The sequence below is a fragment of the Xiphophorus hellerii genome, chromosome 20, assembly GCF_003331165.1.
Source record: "Xiphophorus hellerii strain 12219 chromosome 20, Xiphophorus_hellerii-4.1, whole genome shotgun sequence".
Lineage (NCBI taxonomy): Eukaryota > Metazoa > Chordata > Actinopteri > Cyprinodontiformes > Poeciliidae > Xiphophorus > Xiphophorus hellerii.
Window position 1 is genome coordinate 17,740,280 of NC_045691.1, and position 16,733 is coordinate 17,757,012.

Below are 16,733 nucleotides of genomic sequence, written 5' to 3' on the forward strand. Positions count from 1 at the left end.
TTTTTTAAAGAAAACATTTAAAAAGTGGTATCCAAGTCTGGGTTTATTTCTTTATTACTGTTGCACATCTAGAGACAGAAATTCTCACAGTTTTTCTTTGCAAACTAGCTCTTCTTCAGTCAGCATTAAAGGGGAGCGTCTGAACAACAAGTTTAAATCTCATTAATGCTCTTATTTCCCTTCTGGTCAGTCTGGATGCACAATACCCTGTCTTTCTAAATTTGTAAATATGTCATACTCTTTGACCATCGCTTTGAAATGTTCAAACTTTGTATTTTATAACCTACGATCTGCATAGTTAACCTGTAAGGCAGCTGTATGTATACTAAGATTAAATTATAACGTGACAAAAACTGGGAAAAAAGAGAGCATGAATGCTTCTGTAACAGGCACTCTGTGGGATAACAAACTACTGATCGTCTAATGTAGTTACTGTTCTTGTGAGAACAGGAAACTTTCCTTGCTGCAGGCAGCAGCTTTGTACTGGTGTCACTTTTTGTGTCAACTTCAACTACTATCATTCGCAGTGGGAGAAATCACCTCCAGCGCATGTTAAAATCTACACTACCCTCCTCTCTCTGCATTTTATTAGATTAATTTCAACCATCTGACACCTGGGCCACACGGTTTATTATGAGGGGAACCGGGGTCGGGTAGCCGTTCTTTTCGCCCGAGCTTCGGGTTATTGTTCCATGTGGCCTCGGTGGGTGGACGGAAGGACGGCCCATCCTGCCGCCTGTTGTTCAGCTGCTGGGCCAATAAGCTCCCGGATGCCGCTCAGTCCCGGTCCAATGAGAGCAGCTGGGTCCGGGCTCGTTTCGAGAGTTGGGTTGTTCAATCTGTGAGGAGGACAACAATCCGCCGCAGCTCTCTGAGTGAACCGGATGGATGGATGCTGACGATGGTAACCTTACTTTTCTTTTCTTTTTTTTTTCCTAAATAAAAGGTGATGCAAATGTAGTAAAAAAAAAAAAACAAACCCGAGTGCAACCGAGGCCCAGCGTCCATGTCTCTATAGGCGGCTCTGCGCGGAGAATGTCACCGGGGAGTTTTTAAACGCTTCGCTCGGGGAGCTTAGCCGTTAGTCAACGTTAGCGAACAACAACCGTTAGGTTAACTTCAATTGTCCTCGCTTAAAAAAACCCCAAAACGCGTTAGCAGCCGAGCTAATGCTACTTCTTATTTAGCAGCTGGAATGGTCACCACTTTAAATACTGCAAGTATAACAAAGTGGGCTCCAGGTAAAAACACAGCAAAGGGGGTTTATAGCAGGAGCTAAGCCCTGTGCAGAGCCGCTGTAGCTAGCGGCGTTAGCTAACTTACTGCTGGCTGGGCTCACAGCAACAAAGTTGTTGGAGGTTCCTGGAGAGTGGCTCTCCGACTGTTCTTTGTTCTGGCTCAACATGGAGATGGTGAGCTAGAGGCTAGCATGGCTTGAGGAGAAAGCTCCCCTCCCCTTGAACCGGACAGCAGATAAAAACGCACACGGACGCAGCGGAGACGTAGTAATGTTAAATATCAGGGTTAATGCGATTGTAACGTGAACATGCATGCGGCAGCAGCACAACATAACACGGCTCGTGTGCAACCAAGAGGGGACCAGTTGCCCTGACCCAGAGATCATGGTTTCTCTTCAGGAACATTTCTCAGCGTTAAGCAGTGAATGAGTTGCACAAAGAGGAGAAACTGGTTTAGAACAGAACACCACAAAGGAGTAACCATGCTATTTTGACACACGTACCCTTTTTGTATATTTTAAGGAAGTGGTAGAAATAATTCTAATCCTTATTTAAAGTACTTGTTAAAATGCACCATGAAACTTTGTCAAAAAGAATTTACAGTTTAACACATGCTGAAAGTTTGTTGATTAGAAAGACCAGATCAATAAAATGTGGGGTAAACACCATGTTTGTGTGGGACACGTTAAAAAGTCTCCCCTCCTTTAATGTTTTTAGTAAGTATTTCAGATTGCCAAACAAATTTACCAAACATAAGTAAAAACTAAAATAATCTATTAAGTTACTAAACCGATGTGGTTCTTTGTGAACAATTTCCGTCTTTGTTAAAAATTAGATGTGATTAATTGTATCTGTTAGTTTTAATTTCCACAGTCAGGCCACTCGAGGTTGATTTTTGCCAGAGCTGTGCAACCAAGACATTAAATGAAACATGAAGTTGGCACACACACACAAAAGCAACACACCTTGCCCTATCAAAAAAATAAATTAATAAAACGAACGAATAAATCAAGAGCAGGTGAGAATCAAAGGCACTGACATTTATCAGTCTGCAAATAGTTACCAAGCCATTACTAAGTCTTTGGGAGTCAAAGCCCAGCGTGGACAAATGGAGAGAACATTTAGAAATGTTCCCAGGGCTACCAAAATGACCCTCCAATATGGCTGAGTTTAAACGGTTCTGCAAAGACAAGTGGGTCAACATTTTTCAACAGTGACGTAAAATACTGTGTGGTCATTATTGCCAAAGGTGGTATAACTATGTCTTACATTTAGGGGGCAATTACTTTTTCACACAGGGCCAGATTAAATTGGAAAACTTTTTCCTTAAATGAAATAGTATTTTGTAATTACTAGGGTTGCTATTGTCTCATAAAAATGTTTAAACAGGATCATTAAGCATGCAAATAAAAACAGAAGAAATCTGTGAAGAGTTAATTACTTTTCCAGTGGACTGTATCCTAAAAGGTAGTCAAATTTTTGATATCTAACTCAAAATATTAACACAGCAAATATGCACATTATGAAACAAAACTTTTGCCATCACAAATATGTCGTATTACTACTACTCCACTGTTAAAAATTACACTATTTATTCTTGAGTTCCTCTTCATATAAAGACCGTTAATATCTTCAATTAAAACAAAAATCACAATTGTAAAAACCAATTTTTAAAGCTTTTATATGGGAGCCAAAGCTTGTTCTCTGTTCATAGTGAAACAAAGCTAACAAACAGAGCTTGGAAACAATAAGGAATTGCAAGAAATTATTTAAAATAATCATGTATTGTATGTCCTGCTATATGGCGATTTCATTCACAATCTTGTTAATAGTGAAATAAAACGAATACAAGGTAACCCTCCTTGTTAAAATACATTTTTTTATGATGCTTTTAGTGACTGTATTTTGTTCAGGAATTGGAAAAAGCCTTGATTAAAATTCTTCATGCAAATTCACTTGAAACGCTGCAAATGCCTTATTTGTGTAGCATTATTTAGCGGTTCCGATGGCCTCATTAATTGGTCCATTATGCGACCTGTCATGGCTGTTTTCCAGTCTCCTCCTGTTGGTGCTGGTGCTGACGGTGGATGTGAGCGATCGGCCTGAGGCTTGTTGCTGACTTCAGATGATGTGACGCAACAGATCTGATCAAGAGAACTTCTTGTACAGTTAGTAAACCAGTTTCATTTCCTTTCTCTATAAATGTATGCTCAGTAGTTTTGCTTATTAGAAGAGACAGTGGTCTACGGTGCACTGCAAGGGCTCAACTCCTTTGAACCTTTCCACCGGTCACATTTTACAACTGCAGACCTGATTGTGCTTTACTGGGATTTTATGTCATAGATGAACACAGTGTAGCATATCCATGAATACAAGAATTACACATGGTTTTCAGAAAGTGTTCAGTCTCAGCTGTTCTGTTGGGGCCTCAGAGGTCAATGTGAGCACTGAACTGGGACAGGAATAAAGTAGGGGAGACGCTTTTTGCGGGGTTTGGTTATAAAACAAAATCCCAGTTTACCGTTTCCCTTATCCCCGTTCCCAACAGGAACACGGCATGTACCTAGTAATCGTATGTGTTTACAGTTAATGCTATTGATTTTATTAGCCTAAATAAATAAAATGAGATCGCGCTTGTCTACTTTCAGCTCTCTTTTTTGAAACGCCGAAGTTAACAAAACCTGGTCAAAAACACATGCTCTGTACTCCTCACAGACGCTGAGTCGCAAGACGAAAATGTCGCAAAAACCTGCAAAACAGGCAAGCATATCTGCGTTTTGTAAACGCAATGTATATAATTTTAATGGCAGCACTTGCACTCCTGTGAGTAGCAGCAAGAGTAGCTCTCCCACTCCTGATACACACGGCGAAGGTCCTAGTACAAAAACATAGTCCAAAAGCTTCATGTCTTTCCCCCGACATGCAGCAGAAATCAAGTCATCGAATAAAAGGTTGTGATCCTGCTTGACTGTCGGAGGGGAAATACTCCCCCTAACAGCTTGGTAAGTAAATGAATACATGATCATTAGAGAAAGATACAGTAGGTAAAGACTTAAAGATGGAAAGATACAGATAAAAAATATAGATACAGAAATAAAGAAATGTAGACATAAATGGGCCAAACATTTGAGTTCTCGTATTCGGAGGCTTTGGAAACGTTCTTCCAGAAGCCAAGAAAGATTAATTGCAGCAAAAACATTTTGCAGATGATTATAACTAACTATAAGTGTTCCAGTATTTATAAAAGTACTTCTTGAATAACTGTTAAATATATTTTGCTGGAATTAGTGGTTGTTACATTGATTTCTGCAATCTATTGTTCTATAGAGTGACTGCTGTTATTAAAAGAAAGCAATGAAAATAATACTTATTCAAGTGTTTGTCTTTGTGCAACACCCCTGTGCACTCTACAACTCTGCTGTTTATGAAAGAGTGGCTGGAAGAGATTTATTGTTGAAAGAAAGCCATAAGTAATCATGTTTGCAGTTTGCAACAAGCCGTGTAGGGGAAAGAGCAAACGCGTAGTTCACCTTCTGACTGCAAAAATACAGTCAGAATCAAAACTGATTCATATGTTAGACTGGCGTGGTCAAAATTACGGCATAAATCAGAATGAGAATCAGTAGCATGATACAATGGTTGCTGTTCGCAGATTCTGCTAATCTGTCAGAGTTTGGGTTATTTTCTAAAAATAAAAATGGATAAAAATCTGAGAGCAGGTATAGACCTACCCCGAAAGATAACTGTAAGATTGTTCAACAATAAAGTGTTGTGAAAAACAAATTTTGCTGCTTAAGTTGTTGTAGACGTTATTGCAATAAATGATGATGTTGTTCTAAAACCAATTTCAGGTATTATGTCACTAATAGTGACATAATAATGCCAGTTCACCCTCTCATAGTTCAATCAACTTGAATTCCTAAAAACCATTTAACACTGGAAGATATTTTAAATATCCAAAATAAATAAACAAAAGTACAGAAACGATAAATAAAATGTAGTCTTTGTAATCAAAGTTGCTCTTCAAAAAAAGGATCTTGTTGAGGCTGAAGCTTTTGGTCATCCAGTTTTTGAAAGAAAGAGACAGAAAAAACTAGATCATGGAAATTATCAATCTATCATGCAATTAATTGATTTACTGCTTATTTTCTACAGACTTAGTATGAGCACTGGAAATCATATTTTTATATTAACAAATCTGCACCTTTTCTGTCTTCTTGTGTAAATCTTCCATCAGAATGAGTTGCTGCTTCGCTGCAGGACGTGTGTCCTATAACTGAGGCCACATGTGCATCCGGACAGATGGATCGCTGTAAGCACGTGGTTCGCCTTCGTCTGGGCCAAGACCATTCCATCCTCAATCCACAGAAATGGCACTGTGTGGAATGCAGCACCACGGATTCGGTGTGGGCCTGCCTCAAGTGCTCCCACGTTGCCTGTGGACGCTTCATAGAGGAGCACTTCCTCAAACACTTTCAGGAGTCCCAACACCCATTGGCCATGGAGGTGCGTGAGCTGGATGTCTTCTGCTTCGCCTGTGGAGACTATGTACTGAATGATAATGCAGAGGGAGACCTCAAGCTCCTCAGAGGCGCTCTCTCTACTGTCCGGAGCCCAGGTAGGCGGTCGCTGCGCTCCTCCGCTGGGGGGGACTGCGCCCCCTGGGTGTTGGAAGGTGGGCCGCAACCTGCCATGCAGCTGGCCCTGCGCCATAGGAGAAAAGCGCTCCTAGGAAAGATGCTTCAGACGTGGATTAGAAAACACCAAGAGGTTCAGAACCAGCGCAAGGAGAAACTTGAGGAGGCCAGGAGACAAAAGAAGGAGGTGAAAAGGAAACTCCTGGAAGACCTCGGCAACATTCCTCCTAGAAAGAGTGCCAGGCTTCTGACTCAGGGGCCACGTTCAACCATGACACTCATTCCTCGCAAATTTCGCGACCCCCCAGAACGCCTACCTCCACCTCCCAAGAAGCCTTCACTCCTCGCCCTGCCCCGCCGGGCGCCACAGATCAGCAGAGCCGCTAAGTTGAGGAGGTACTACTCCACGCACGCCGTAACGCGGAGGAGGCACGCTCCAGGTGTCACTGGTCTACGCAACTTGGGAAACACGTGCTACATGAACTCAATATTGCAAGTGCTGAGCCACCTGCAGAAATTCAGGGAGTGTTTTCTCACTTTGGACCTGTGTGAGACTGAGGAGCTGCTGGCCAAGACCAACCACTCCCAGGGCATGAAGGGGGTGACTGGAGCTGTCGTCAACAGCGGCACCACTCCGCCACTGTCGGAGAACCCTCTGGGACGCATGGGGAAGGCGGGGTGTTGGAATTTGCCGGTGGGCAAAAAGGAGAGCGTCGCCCCGTCCCCACAGGCTGCAGAACTGGTCCAGCCCAAAGAGCCTCGCTGCTCGACTCGCCAGCAAATGTCTCTGTGTCACGAGCTGCATACACTATTCAGGGTCATGTGGTCGGGCCGGTGGACTCTTGTGTCTCCCTTCGCCATGCTGCACTCCGTGTGGAACCTCATCCCGGCGTTCCGTGGATACGACCAGCAAGACGCCCAGGAGTTCCTGTGTGAGCTGCTGGACAAGGTGCAGCAGGAACTGGACACGGAGGGGTCCAAGCGGCGGATAGTCATCCCCATCACAAAGAGGAAGCTGTCCAAGCAAGTGCTGAAGGTTCTGAACACCATCTTTCACGGGCAGCTGCTCAGCCAGGTGAGACCGACAGCATGGCAGCAAATACAGCTGTTCAGCACTGATTAGTAATGCTCCAGTCAGACTGTTTCAGACTAATACTAAATAAAATCTCAGATTTTTGTCATACATGATCCAATTTCAATCGATTTTTGATCTCTCCTTGCTTGCTTTTCTAAAAAAGGAATGGCAAATGACAGAAAATATTTCCAAAAAGTGAATTTTATTTCTATCATCCTCTCTGTGAGATGTATGGTGGAGTGTTAGGGCCAGGCTATGAGAATCTGTGTTATGAAAATCTAGTCATAACATTGGCAGAATAACGACAATTTTATCAGAAAAAAACAGCAAAGCTAAAAATGTGAGGAAGAAGTCGTTTTAATGAGAAAAAGCTTCCAAAGGGTTATCAAGATCTGATCTCAGCAGTTCAGTCCGTGTCATTTTTTCTTCTAAATAGACACAGTTTATAGACACAGTAGTTTCAAAATTGTACTACTGATAATAATTTGATGCAGGTGTGTTAAAAGATTACATATTTCCTTATCTGTAAGACTTATACTAAAGTATAACTTCATAAAATGCTCAGTGCTCCTAATTTTAATTATTGTGTAAGAGTTCTCAGAAAATGACTTAATTTTCCTGATATTACAACTTTATTCTTGTAATTAAAGTCATAATTACCATCAAATTGACTTAAATTCAAATTCCAAATAAATGGAAGCTGTAAAACACTCTTGTGGAACAACATGGTAAGCATAAGGCATGCTGACATCACTCTGAACTATGGAAACTCACTGGTAAAAAATAAATAAATCCAGATTTTCTAAAAATTAATACAGAATTTAGTATTGTCTCAGCAGTAAGTAAATAATTTTGTCACTTTATAGATACCAGGACTATTTAACCAAGTTTGGTGAATAAGAAATGTGGCTGCACCAAAGTTTATTTAGTATAAAATTAGATGGTAAAAACCACAAGGGGTGTGGTTATTAAAATACCAATTCTATGTGCTGTGTGGAATATTTTCCATTGTAGTGAGATTTCATTTTACATTTTGAGATTTAATTTTGCGTTAATTTAAAATCTCAGTCTATATCAATCACCTGTGCTGGAGGCCAAATTTTCATCATTGTTATTATGCACAAAATCATTCCAGGGGCCACAAAATGGCCCCCAGCCGCTCTGTGGACAGCCCTGATTTAATGAACGGGGGGCAGGGAGAGCAGATTTTTCTCTATTTGACTTCCAGGTCACTGATCAGTTGAAAACTGGCCAATTCCAATCTATGGCTTATTTAATGCTGCAGCTCCATTGTAACTGGGAAAAAAACATTTCTTTCTTGTTACAACTCCTCTTTTTGTTATTTTTGCTTGTTTCTGTATATAAAAGACTTTGTTTCCTCTGAAACGATGAAACATTTTCCTAAAGTCTGACAAGAGCAAATGATGGTCAGGTTTCTTCTTCACCCTAAAAGCCATGGTTGTTTTTTCTGTGACGGTAATTCATTTCACTCAAAGCAAGTTACACTCTTCGATAAAAATTTTAATTTTTCTTTAATTGGTTGTACAGCCTCGCATCAGCTACCAATTATTCAGTATTCAGCTCCATCACTGTGTTGTTTGGGCTTTACTTGCTTTTAGAGAAACTTTAAAGATCATATTTGTAAAGTAAGATTTTAATCATTTTAACGGACATTTCAACAGTTTTTGTTGAAAGTTTGACTCTGTTGGAGCCTCGACAAACTCCAGACAAATTAACGTGCAAAATACAGTTTCTATTTAAATGGGATCTTTAGCACTTGACAATTTTTTTAATTAATTTATTGTTTTGGCACATATGGGACCCATATTTCATATAAAGCCCAGTTCTGATCTTTTAAAAGATGAGCTGTACCACTTCTGTATGTGACTAAATCACATTGTTTTCAAGGCGTCTGCAGTCTGAGCCGTCATGCCACGTTTTATCTGACTTTTTCTTCATGGACGGGAGAAACATGCCATAATTCTGCACCAGAAGAAGCCAGACATGGCAAATCAGGATGTAAATTGTGGCTGAAGCAAGCAGTGATTATTATGAAAATAATGCAGAAACTGCAGTCATGCGCCACAAAATGCCACTGCTATTAGTTAATGCTTTCTTTTTATTCGCTTGCTTTGGTTTGGTATGATCATGGTGATACTGTCGGCTCCTGCTGCTCCAAAATTTAGAACTGAGCCGTAGATGGCGGCATTAATTGTTACTTCTGTGAACAATGCATTGTCGTGTGACATCAGCGCATGCGGGTCGCTTTGGGTCGTAAATTGTTCACACAGAAGTCTGACTGTGGTCGCATTTTATTAGTTGTATAAACGGCCGCTTAGTCACAACGACCACTGAATAGCGATGTTGTTTATGGCAACTTCCTCTGTTTGGTTATGGGGTGTTCAGATTAGGACAATCGATTAATCTATCAGTTGTTCTGATGATTAATTGGATAAAAAATTGGCACGTTCTTCAAATTTTTCATTTCGTCACTAAAGCCTTTTTCATACAATATTACAAGTTCATTAAAAGATGGAAATAAGTAAGTCAATTCCTTTTACAAATAAGAAAATAAAAATGTTATTACCTGAGATTCAGAAACAGCATTTCTTTAATGTATGGTTTTTTTATATATATATATCTGAAATGCAAAATAGTTACTATATACAGTTTTGGTTTAATTACTGCTCAGAACGTGGTGTTCTTTCAGCAAAAGGCCTTTTTTGAGTCTGTTTACTCCAGTTAACGATTAATTGATATACTAAATTAGTTTGCAATTATTTCAATAATTGATTAATCACTTCAGACCAGATTTTTGAGTTTCAGACCAGCCAGTTTGTCTGTGCATCTTTAATTTGGACACCACAGTAAAATGATCAGTCAGACTTTATTTAAAACAGTCCTCTTCAACAAAGTGCTTTATACGAACAGAATTTAACAACCGAAATTGCCATCCATCAATCCATCCATTTTCTGTTCACCCGTTGTCCCTAATGGGGTCGGGAGGGTTGCTGGTGCCTATCTCCAGCTACGTTCCAGGCGAGAGGCGGGGTACACCCTGGACAGGTCGCCAGTCTGTCGCAGGGCAACACAGAGACATACAGGACAAACAACCATACACACACTCACACCTAGGGAGAATTTAAAAAGGCCAATTAACCTGACAGTCATGTTTTTGGACTGTGGGAGGAAGCCGGAGTGAACCCACGCATGCACAGGGAGAACATGCAAACTCCATGCAGAAAGACCCCAGCCGGGAATCGAACCCAGGACCTTCTTGCTGCAAGGCAACAGTGCTACTAACTGCGCCACTGTGCAACCGAAATTGCATGATTAAATATGAAAATTCAGAAAATAATAATAAAGAACTTAAAACACTACGATTGATTTTATTGTCCTAATCTCTTCCTTCCTCCTCTTCTGTTTTTAGGTGACGTGTCTGTCCTGTAAGCACAAGTCCAACACAGTGGAGCCGTTCTGGGATTTATCGCTGGAGTTTCCAGAGCGATATCACAGCAGGAACAAAGGCTCGGGCGCCACTGCGTACCAGCGCAGCTGCTCCCTCATAGAGATGCTGTCCAAGTTTACAGAGATGGAGGCTCTTGAAGGCAACATCTACGCCTGCAACCACTGCAACAGTTAGTACAAACCGTTCACATCAGCTGCATTGACCAAAACATATATTTGGTCATGTTTAAATGATGATTATCTACCAAAGTTATCCAGTAAGCAGATGAAACATTGCTCCCACTTTTCAAGTTTGAAAGAGTCCAGAGGTACACAGCCAAAAGGGAAAGTTAAAGTTTTCTGGTTTCTATAATTATAAAGGTTTTATGTTGAGAGTTCTGTGTCAAAGTTAAAGAAAACTTTAAATTGCCTCCCTATATGAAGTATTTGACCTGAACAGATTAAATGGATACTTGTTGAACCCAAAGTGTTGCTTAAGTTCTGGTTCAGATTTTCTACTTCACCACTTTTTACCCCTGATTTAGAGCCACATGTTGCCATTTTTGAACCCATCTACTTAAGCATTTGGTATCTCTTACTTCTCTTGATAAATTTATTTGATGGAAAATATTTTTGGATTAATTGCAGAATTCAATAATCCATTATTGTTATGGTTCTGCTTCCTGTTGCAAACAGTTAACTCTCCTGGAGCATGACAGATTATAAATGGTAATCAAATGTTAAGAATGGATTATACAGCTTTGGAAAAAATTAAGAGGCCACTTAAAATGATTCGTTTCTCTGAATTCACTCTTTATAGGTAAATGTTTAAGTAAAATGAACATTTACCTATATGTTAGGTAGTTCATAGATTTTATTCTATGAACTACCGACAACATGCCTCTGAAATTCTAAGCAAAAATTTAGTATTTATTGTAGAAAATGAGAAATGGTCAAAATAATGAAAAATATGCAGCGCTTTCAGACCTCAAATAATGCAAAGAAAACAAGTTCATATTCATTTAGAAACAACAAAACTAATGTTTTAACTCAGGAAGAGTTCAGAAATCAATATTTGGTGGGACGACCAGAAGGTTTTCAATGGGGTTCAGTGCAGTGGACTCTTCAGTTTTTCCAGAGGTGTTTACTAACCTCGCCAGTATCCTTAAAGTAGACTCAGTAAGTTATAGAAAATCAGTGGTTGACAAACGTCTCCAGTTTCTTCTTTACTAAACGTCTCCAGTGTGGATACAAACTCATTCATGTCGGTACAAAATGTCCACCGACAAACGGCTCCGTTTCATAACTGAAAAAATCTAGTATGAAAAGTTGATTTGATGTAAACTTAAGTTGCTGCTGCCTGGCAGGGAGTGTGTGTGGCATTAAGGAGGGGAGACGGCACTCACTGAAAACAAAGTGCGGCAGTTGATTAATGACACTTGAAGATAATTGGTACAGGACAGGACCGCTGTTCAGTGTGATTGCTTTTTTCTTCGTGAGAAGACAGATTTTACATTTTGGTTAGAGTTTTATTGGTTGACTAAGGTGGTGGAGGATACCTGCTCATGTCTGAAACTTACAACTTTTAATCCACTAATAATAACTATTTTATTAATAAAATGCTTTCAAGCAAAGTGCAGAACATCTGGGTACAAAACAGGCTTAGGATTTAGAATCAAGATCGAAATTGTTTGAAAAAAAGTCTTCGTTTTGCAGGTTTATGCAACAAAATTAATCTGATTATTATATAAAGACATCACTTTTTAGATGTGCTTTGTAATATATTTGAAAATATATATATATATATTTTTTTTTCTTAGTTTGTGTTCAGTCAGTCAAAAGACATACATTGTGGTTTGTGGTTGGACTGTGAGTAAATGCGAGAAGGTTCAATGGATGTGAACACAGATCACTGTAGCTCAGTTATGTGCACTCTAACCATTTCTGTTTATTTAATTTGAATAATGCAAATGTCTGTTGCCCTGAAGTTTGAGAAAATTTAATTTAAAAGATCTGAACAAAGTAAAATAACTTCTAAATGCAGATTGATGATCTCCTAAGTAAGAACACAAACCATAGAGGAACTAATCTTTTGTTGAAGTGATGTAAAAATAAATAAAACTTGCACTGTGTTGTAATTGCTGGACACAGTAAAGTAGTTGTTACCTCTTAAAAGAATGAAGTTGCGGATTTAATAATGTGCATAACGTTTTATTCTCTCTCCTGGTTTCAGAAAGAAGAAGAAAATCATCCCACAAACCCTTAGTTCTGTCAGAAGCACGCAAGCAGCTTCTGATCTACCGCTTACCTCAGGTTTTACGTCTGCACCTCAAACGTTTCAGGTCAGTTTCTCTGCCGTCTTTTCTTCCTGTCTGATAAACCTCCTTAAAAAGCTATCCACGTTGCTCTGTGGTTGTTTCTGTGTCTGAGGCAAAGATGCGTGTTATTGTTTTTAATGCCAACTCTTCCCTGTGACAGATGGTCGGGCCGGAACCACCGGGAGAAAATCGGCGTCCATGTGGCCTTTGACCAGGTTCTGAACATCAAACCATACTGCTGCACAGACTCAGGTCACTCTGTCCACAGAGGCGGCTACACCTACGATCTGTCTGCTGTGGTCATGCATCATGGTAAAGGCTTCGGCTCAGGGCACTACACCGCATACTGCTACAACACAGAAGGAGGTGGGAAAACGCTCGTTTTCATGTCCCGCTCCTGTCCCGTCAGGATTGGTGTTTACCTTTTTTGTCTTGTGTTCTTCAGGTTTCTGGGTCCACTGTAATGACTCTGAGATGAAGGTTTGCAGCGTGGAGGAAGTGTGCAACACTCAGGCCTATATTCTCTTCTATACCCAGAGGTCTGCCTAGGTACCTCTCTCGCTGTGACTTGTACTGAGGGCTGCATTTGAGGCGACGGTGTCTGAAGCTTTCCCTGATGTCACTTTGAAAGGGTTTGCCAAACAAGACGGTAATGAGGGCAAAGGGGAAGCCGACCGTATGGATGCATGTCAGTAACTTAGAATATCATCGTAAAGTTAATTTCTGTCAGCAGTTCAATTCAAAGGGGAGAAACTCCTGTCATACTTAGATTCATTACAGAGTGATATTCAGTTTATTTTCATGATTTTTAATGAAAACTGCTTTGAAACCTAAAGTTAGTTTCTCCAAAAAATATATATATTACATAAGATCAATTAAGTCGTTTATTTATATGGTATATTTAAGCAGGAAGGCAGTTCATGAATGCATTAAACAATAAAAAAAAAAACATAAAAAACAAACTTTACATTATATTGGCAAACTAAAAATAATAAAAAGTTGTAATCCAGAGCAGAAATGTACCACTTATTATGAAACAAAGGCAACACCAAGCAGGTTGTTTTCTAATCTTGATTTAAAGGAACTCAGTGTTTCGTCTGTTTTGCAGTTTTCTGGATGTTTGTAGAGGCTGAATGTTTGGTTCTGGTTCTGTTGATGCAGAGCAGATGAGAACCAGAAGGCCGATACAACAACAACAGATCTGTAAGGTATTTTGGTGCTAAGACAGTTCAGTGGTTTGTAAACTAACAGTATTTTAAAGTCTATTCTCTGAGCTCCAGGATTTTAGGTGTGAGGTGATTTTCTGCATCTTTCTGGTTTTAGTCAGAACGCGAGCAGCAGCGTTCTGGATCAGCTGCAAACCTGTAAACACACTATTATAATAATCAACTGAAGTTGCATTGAGTGTCTTTTTATCTTGTTGGGACATTAGTCTTTTAATCCTGGAAACGGTCTTCAGGTGATAGAAGGCCGATTGTAATAATGGGAAATTTCTATGACTGTTTGCTGCAGGTGGGCATTTATCGTATTTATCATTTATCATAATAAATTTCTTACTGTCACGATAATTTCCAATCAATGTTTGGAAAAAAAATAACTATCCATATTGTTAGAATTGTTAGTTTTACTACTCTTCCACTGTTTGTTCAATGAAAGTATCAATAACTATCAAAAGAATTAAAATATAATTAAATGCAGTTACTGTGCGCAGTTTAGCAACTCTAATCAGACTCTAATCAGTCATGCAGTTGCAGTTTATACAATAACCTAAAAAAGAAGTAATAAATAGTTTTGATTGTTACCTTTATTGTTATTACGATAGTATCACAAAGTATCATGATAAAACTTTAACTCTGTATTGCCCGCCCCTACGGTCTACTGGATAATCATCCATAAAATCACATTTGCATTATTTTTTATTCGTCTTACGTAATATTTTAAAGTTTTGAGAAACTATATTTTGGGTTTTCATTAACAGCAAGATGGCGTCGTCATATTAACAGGAATAAATGCGTGGAATATATCACTCCATGTAATGTATCTGCATACGGTGGGAGTTTTGCATTGAATTACTGACTAAATTCAACCTTTTCACGTTCTAATTTGTTGAGATGCGTCTGTGGTTGGAGATGAGACCGATGGAGGTGGTGGGTAACTTTTGCCATGTCTAATAGTAGGCAAACTTTATTAATGTTTAGAAGGCAGGATAATGTCTGTTAGTCGGAGAAACCTTTTCATAAATGAGGCTGCAGGTTTTTCGGCCTGCAGGACGAACTTTTTACTTCATGGCCTGAAGACTGTGGGAGCAGGTCTTGTCCTGCTGAACACCAACATGTGTGTCCATGTTTTTACACCACAACCAGGCTGGAAACGTCCAGTCGCTCCACTGAGACAGCATTTTACATTCACGGGCAACACGGACTCTGGAGTTTGAAACACTTCTTTTGTTTTCATATTTTAGTGTCACACGTTTGATCTCTGAGCACTAAATATGTGATCAGTCCAAACTCCGTGCTGCCTCCTGTTCAACTTTTTTAATTATTGTGTAATATCAAATATCAAGCTTTTAATACTCACCGTGTGTCATTTGTATTCTTTTATTTTTTTTTCCTCTCCTCTAATGTACGCTGTGACTGGATACTGTGTCTTAGGCTCAAGACTCTCAGAGAACATGAATAATTATTTTTATTTTTTTTGTCTTTCTGTTTTAACTCCATGAAAAGAGGTGAATAAACTGAGTTTCCAACAAATTATGATGAATGAAGGGAAGCTGCAATTCTCTGGAGGGGCTGCTGGTCCTACTGTACGTTTGGCTCGTTTATTCCTTTAAGAAGCAGCTCCTCCTGCGGTTTAACGGTTTGACCGCTGCACCTCTGTCTAACCTGCTGGCAGACGAGAAGCAAATAATAAAAAAAAAAAAACGGCAGAGGAAGGTGAATCTGAAGAATGTGTTTTTGGGGAGGTATACCCATTTTAAAGTCGTGCACCTGAAAGCAATATATTGTACATCGTTCATCTTAACAGGAAGTTGAAATAAAATCAGGAATTCCTCTGCTTATTATCCAAGGTTTTGTTATTTGTGTTTGTTTTGTTTTTTTTCTACTCTGCTGTTTCTATCGAGGTCTTTAGAATTTGCTAGGTAATCAAGAAAACTGTTGTGTTTGATACGAGTCAAATGCAAAACACATTTGTGAACTCTGTGAAAGTTGGAACAATCTAAATGACGATGAATGTCTTACTTGATAGCGGTCAGTTGTGGCCATGCCACTGGCTCTGATCTCCTTGAGTTCTGTCTTGTACTGTAAGAATACCTGTCATAAATGTATTGTTCGTAAGGGTTTTGCCTGACAGTAATTATTAAAAAGACAACAAACGCATCTGGATGTGGTTTTCTTCCCTTTTTGTTTTTAGCAGATTTGATGGTTTAAATCCGGGTGATGTTTTTGCTTCCGACGTATCTGAATCACTCAATTAGGTCATCAGCAGGACTCCTGACTGCTTGCTGAGGAGATAATTCAGCCATCCGATGCAGGAGCACAGGACTAAAGACGCATCGAAAGGTTGAGACGCCTGATCTACACACCAGTGAAGTTCTGATCTGTAAACAAATTCAATCAAACGCTGAAAAGCCTGATCTTTTCCTCATCAAAACTACGATCAGAGTCTATAAATACATCAACAAAATGACCTTTTGATGCCCTTTGGGTTTGTTCAAAATCAGAAAGACCAGATGATTTTTTTCTTTGCCATGCAAAAGTTAAAGGTGGGTGAACTTGCTTCTTTTTTTCACTTTTACTGTATTAGTTAATCCTGTGAAAAACATTCGTTGCTCGAGCACCAGGAACAGAAAAGACACGATTTATAAAAAACGACATGATTTTGGGATTTTAAGATTGTCAGTCTGTGATTGGCTTACTGTCAAAGAAGGACAATCAGAATTATTGTGAACACTAAAGATTTTGGTCTGTGTTTCATGCATTTCCAGACTTATAAATTTTGCATGAAAAATGCACATCAT

The 16,733-nt window shown here is 39.4% G+C and overlaps 1 protein-coding gene across 3 annotated transcripts; it reads left to right on the top strand.

Annotated features, from left to right (window-relative positions):
* Positions 1 to 32: 32 nt before the first annotated feature.
* Positions 33 to 16,092, top strand: usp49 (ubiquitin specific peptidase 49). Of its 3 annotated transcripts, XM_032548872.1 has the most exons (8): positions 33 to 904; positions 3,294 to 3,406; positions 3,954 to 3,998; positions 5,476 to 6,950; positions 10,381 to 10,588; positions 12,631 to 12,739; positions 12,876 to 13,081; positions 13,161 to 16,092. In XM_032548872.1, exons 4-8 carry the CDS (start codon positions 5,541 to 5,543, stop codon positions 13,262 to 13,264), a joined length of 2,037 nt encoding a protein of 678 aa, XP_032404763.1. In that variant the 5' UTR covers positions 33 to 904; positions 3,294 to 3,406; positions 3,954 to 3,998; positions 5,476 to 5,540; the 3' UTR covers positions 13,265 to 16,092. The 3 variants fall into 3 exon arrangements, with proteins under 3 accessions (XP_032404763.1, XP_032404762.1, XP_032404764.1); XM_032548871.1 differs by lacking the exon at positions 3,954 to 3,998; XM_032548873.1 differs by lacking the exons at positions 3,294 to 3,406; positions 3,954 to 3,998.
* Positions 16,093 to 16,733: the final 641 nt, after the last annotated feature.